We start from the raw sequence: 5390 nt of genomic DNA on the forward strand, positions 1-5390 counted from the left end.
GTCAAGCACCCTCATTTTCAAATCCTTCCATGGCCTCACCCCTCCTCATCTCTAATCTGGCCTCTTGAGCATCACCGAATTTATTGCACTCTTGGTGGCCGCACCTTCAATTGCCTAGGCCCCAAGCTCTATAATACACTTTTGGTCATCTGGCTCGTTGTCAACGAAGTTCCAGAAAACGATGCAAGTCAAGATGCTACACAAGTACAAGTTGCTATCATGACTCAGAACAGCAACCAGCTTAAAGGATGCCCAATGTGGTCAAATAGCATGCCAATATTCAACATCATAATTCACAGGTATAATCACTTGGGTAAAGATAATGGCAAGCAGCTAGTGCCCATAAAACCATACAAGCATCAAGGGAAAAAAAGGTTCCAATACAGACTTAGGAATATATACAACTGACAGCAACTATTCATATGGACCAATAAAACTAAGTAATCAAACATTACCACACAGAGCCTCAGAATTTCCAAGTTTCATTGGTTTTGTCATTTCAGCATTACAGAATGCTCAGTCACAACCAACTTAAGGCAGCTAAAGCGCACCATGACATTTGGGGAAGTTCCCCATTAAGACTTTCAGTTGAAAATTTTTTTACAAGGCACATCGTTAACATTTAAAAATGCAAAATTTGATCTCAGCTGTAGAATTTCTTATTTCAAACATTATACCCAAAAGGCAAATGTAATTTAACAGCTTGAAACAAGACTACATATAGCTGGAGCGGAAAAGAAAAAGCAAAGAATGTTATATACATACAGGAAACTGAAGAAGCAGTGCTTCCTCCTCTACCACTGTACTTTGAAATAATTAGGGCACAGCAAGGGATTTTTGTTGATCACCATTGAGCAAAAAGAAAAATTCAACATCCCATGTCTGAGAATATCCCAAAGAATGTATATTAATAGTTCCATGCACAATAAGGATAAATGCTCACCCCTGCCATAAGCAAAAATGAGCTTTTCAAAAAGCTGATTAAATCACAGCATTGTAAATGTTTTTCTATATTTAATAAAATTAAATACTATTACATGATTTAAAATATGATGGGATGTTTGAATTGAAACCTATGACATCAGGTTTTTAGTTGCTTTCTTGACCACAACAGAGATGCTTTCAAAATTCTGACCTGCATGTACAATGTATTTTTGTAATACAACTTTGATACTAATTCTGTACTGTAACACTTGTTTTTACAAATAGAAAAGTTAAAAATTACTACTTTTCTTCCCTTGAGTTTGGTTTTTATCTACCAATATTAATGCTTACACTGTACATATATGGGACAACCATATTTCATGTTGCATGCTTTATGATTACACATTATCAAACCAATACTAACTATAAAATTATGATGGTTTTGTCTGTGAAAAGACCAGTATCAACGGACAGAGGAAGATAAAGTTTGAAAACCTCAGGTTGCATGATGTCAGAGTTGCCATACTGAGTAGTTATGAACATAGTTATTCAGCAACCAAAAAGGTCTAACCAAATAGTAATAGGTTATGCTTTGCCATATCTGGATTACTAAACAAGTTAGTGCAATTCTTTGTGATTCTCAGAACTGGGCGGTAGAAAAGGCCCCTGATTTCCACAGCTCATCCACAAGAACCAAAACCATAAAAAAGAGCCTTTGTTCAAGCCTTATTCTAAACACAATGCCTTTTAAAAACATTAAAGGATACTTCATTTTGTGTTGTAGGCAGTATATTAAATGAAATTTTAAAAGTGTACAAACGTAACACTAGCAAAACTGCAGACAAAAGTTGACAATCTCCATTTTCTTGCTGTTCTGTCCCACAGGATGGCAACCTCCAAAAATACCTCAGAAATGGAGATGTAAAAATGCAAAACATTGTGCACGAGAAATGTATATCTTCTAGGATGTTAACAACTGTTCCAACTGGTTAGATGCAGTCTATCGGACAGCAAGAAGGCAAGCTAACCCAGCTATTCCAAACCCAGCAACTGTTATCAGCATATTGCGTACTGTTGACTCTTGCCAATGGTCATCACTGCCAAAGAATCTGAGAAACCCCTCCTGTTAAGACAAAGAAAGAACAGGTTTACCACATTTAGAGAGGCAGCTTTATACATTCATTTCTAATGGGCAATTGGAATAATAATTTCAACAACAGAACTATAAGCAGGCTTCTACAAATATAGGAGCAACAAAAAGGGTTGTATGACATAAAAAGAACAAAACTGTTATTCAGAATGAAACAGTGCTAATTCTGCATTTTAAATTTATAGTTTCCCTTTATGTAAATGCCCAGAAAAACAGCAGTGCTACAGCTCTATTAAAGACTTAATGGTTTAATTTTTTTTTAAAAATGCATCCGACATTGACCCTGGGCATTGGGTGCATTGCAACCAACCAAATTAGGCAACTAAAATACCTTCAAACATTAGCATTTGTTTCCACTATAAAATATATTCTGATACATATTTCAATAAAGTCTCTGGCAAAAAACACAGAATGTATTACTGCCATATACAATTAAGGGCAAATCACAAATGGGAATGTACATTTTCAACAGTACTTTGAGGAAATATTTGAACCCCATTTAGGTTTTTAGATTTTCTCAAAAAAGGGATTAGAAAGGTGTACAAACTTCATAAAATTATGAAACAGATGAGTGCTCTCATAGGTTTCAAAGGCCCAACATAGCACAGTTCAATGTAGAAAGTCAACTCCATTCAGAAAACAGGGAAGGCAACAAGCAGCTGTGTTTGCTTCAAGATCCACATTCAATATCGCGCATTGTGTATGCATAAGCCCAGCTGGTGTATTTGTGTATCGCCTGCCAGATGTCTATGTAAATTTGCCTGGCCCATATTTCTTGAAGCACTTTTATTCATCAAAATACTTATAATCCACTTAACAGTACAAGAACATTTTTTATATGTAAAGAGAGTTACATCCTCAAAAATGCTGATCAGATTAAAGCTCATATTACAATAGGTTTTTAAAATGTGACACAAGAGTTGGCCAAAAATCTACCGGCACATTTTAGGGTATTTATCATCCTGTGTTCTGTTACTACATTTTCAGTACAAATCCCTAAACCCAGATCAATTTTTTTTTCTATAGTACAACGTGTCTTATGCTATCCTGCAAGATTATTTTTTATGACACTGAACGCAGAAATGAAACTTTTTCCCCTGAGAAATTTTACTTATCTCACATGCAAAAAAAAAGCAATAGAATAGCAGAGTGAGATATTTTTGAAAAGAGGCATTTGGAATATGCAAGACACGGACAAATTATTTCAAACGGAAAACCCTCTCCTCCACAATGTCAAGGGTATTAGATGGTGCAGCAGCAGCAGCAGAGTGTGTCATTAGCACAAAGACTCAGGAGGAAAGAGACAATGAGAGATGCAATTTCCCCATCTTTTTTTTTTGGGTCAGCTCTGCCCTGCTGCTGCTGCGAAAGCAGGAGCATTAATGCTGCTCCCAGATCATCAGCATTCGCCTCCTTACAGTCAACCACATAGGGACTAGGTAGGGAGCACATAGGTGACTAACTTTTACAGCTCGTCTTCCAAGAGACGGCACCCTCAGCTGTTGCCCCTATTTGCCATGACTCAGATCAGGAGGCAAACAAGGAGCAGGGACCTGAGCAACATTGCCCCCATTGAAAACAAAAAAAAACCCCTTCACCTCCCCAATTGCCAACGTTGAGCTCCTGCTTCAGGCTGGGGCTCTCCATGTCACATCCCTGTTCTAACAAGGTTAGGAGACCAGTTTTTGGCAGCAGGCGGTAGGTGGGGAGAAGAATCAGGTCTACAAGCGGCAGGAAGTGTCTGTGTGTAACCGGGCCAGGCCCTGGGGAACCTCCTGGGCCCCGGAGTTTACTCACCCAGCCCCCGTTCTGTTCAATCCACTCTCGCCGCTCCTTGCCCAGGTAGTTGGCCACACTCTCCGCCAGCGAATCCACAGGGCTGGGGCCGGCCTCCGGGCTCATGGCGATGCCCGAGTCCCTCAGGTGCCGGCACAGCACCCCGGCGAAGGCGAAGATGCTCACCACCCGGCCCCAGTTCATCTTCTCGTCGGCCGACATCTCCTCCACCACCCGGCGCAGGAAGTCGGCCGCGGCCACCGCCGCCCTGGCGGTGTCGGTCTCCTCCCGGCCCAGGCCCACGGCCGCGGCCGAGGCCGAGGAGGCGGCCGCCGCCGCCGCCGCTTCTCCTTCGGGTCCGGCCGCCGCCGCCGCCTGCCGCGGCCTGGCCGCCATTTGAAGGCCGTTGTCGAAGCGGCTCTTCATGTTGCTGAAAGCGGCCTGGTGCTGCTCCACCATCTGGTCGGCCACTTTGCGGAGGGTGAAGGCCGTCTTGTTGGGCGGCCTCGGCTCCCGGGCCGAGCTCAGGCAGTGCTGCAGGTAGTAGCGGGCCAGCAGCTGCGCTTCCTCCTTCAAGCCCTCCCGCATCCTCCTCCCCGTCGAGCTCAGGCCTCGCTCCGCAGGCTCCAGCCGCCGCTGCCTCCCAGCACCCAGGGCTCCGCCGTTGCCAGGGGTAACGCTGCCGGCCTCAGCTCCCCCGCCCCGCCCCCACAGTGCCGGGTTGCCCCAGTAACGCTCGCGCTCCTCTTCGTTTCCCCTTCCTTCCCACCCCCAAACCCCCCTCCCCCGCCCGCCCCGGACTCCAGTTGTCCCGGTAACCCTCGCGCTCCTCTTGCCCTCTCCCTCGTTGCCCGGTAACACACTCACTTCCTCTCGCGCTGATAGAGACTACTACACCGCCAGCAGCTGCAAACCCGCCCTTTAAACTACGCGTCACGGCCCATTGTGACAACCCATACGTCACCATATTTAAAGGGACACCCAGCCCCTCCACCAGCTGATTCCCTCCAAGTGCAGTAACCCCTCCCCTCCATAAAGGAGCAATGTGAAAGGTCCCACAGAATGCCATGCACAACTGGTGGGCAGTGAACACTGAGGACAGCATTATTCCTTCTCCTCCTCCCTCCTCCTCCAGGTGCCATGCCCATGCCCTAAGAGGGTGTTGTGACCATGGGCGTCCATTGGATTGCTCAGCATGGCTGACCAGGAAACTCTCGCCCGCTCTTACTGCCTGCCAGGAGGCAAGGCGAGAGGATTAACAGGCTGATAATCAACCTGTTTGGCCACGTTCTGAATGCACCTTCTGTGGCTGTCAAGTCCTGAAGTGGGACCTGAACCCAGAGCTTCTGGCCCAGAAATAGGGATGCTACCACTACACCATAAGATCTCCCCGACAGTATTATTACTTACATCAAAGCAGGTTAGAGCATTAAAATAAAAATAGAAATAATCTTAAGAGTGGATTCCAGCATAAGAAATAGCAGGAGTAGACCATGCAGCCCCTCAAACTTGCTCAGCCATTCAATAAGATCATTGCTGA

General features: G+C 44.7%; 1 protein-coding gene across 1 annotated transcript; it reads right to left on the minus strand.

The window, feature by feature from the left end:
* Positions 1–466: 466 nt before the first annotated feature.
* bcl2l10 (BCL2 like 10) lies at positions 467–4602 on the minus strand. The gene is made up of 2 exons (XM_078530236.1): positions 3872–4602; positions 467–2047 (listed from the first exon to the last, which is right to left on the minus strand). Exons 1-2 carry the CDS (start codon positions 4436–4438, stop codon positions 1925–1927), a joined length of 690 nt encoding a protein of 229 aa, XP_078386362.1. The 5' UTR covers positions 4439–4602; the 3' UTR covers positions 467–1924.
* Between the last annotated feature and the right edge of the window lie 788 nt (positions 4603–5390).

The sequence above is a fragment of the Cetorhinus maximus genome, chromosome 26 (assembly GCF_964194155.1).
Source record: "Cetorhinus maximus chromosome 26, sCetMax3.hap1.1, whole genome shotgun sequence".
Taxonomy (NCBI): domain Eukaryota; kingdom Metazoa; phylum Chordata; class Chondrichthyes; order Lamniformes; family Cetorhinidae; genus Cetorhinus; species Cetorhinus maximus.

Bases quoted from the DNA above. Each gene is read 5' to 3' on its own strand.
- bcl2l10 (XM_078530236.1), bottom strand. From the start codon at position 4,438: ATGCGGGAGGGCTTGAAGGAGGAAGCGCAGCTGCTGGCCCGCTACTAC. The intron at 2,048-3,871 runs GTGAGTAAACTC...TTGTCTTAACAG, and splicing joins TTGAACAGAACGGGGGCTGG to GAGGGGTTTCTCAGATTCTT.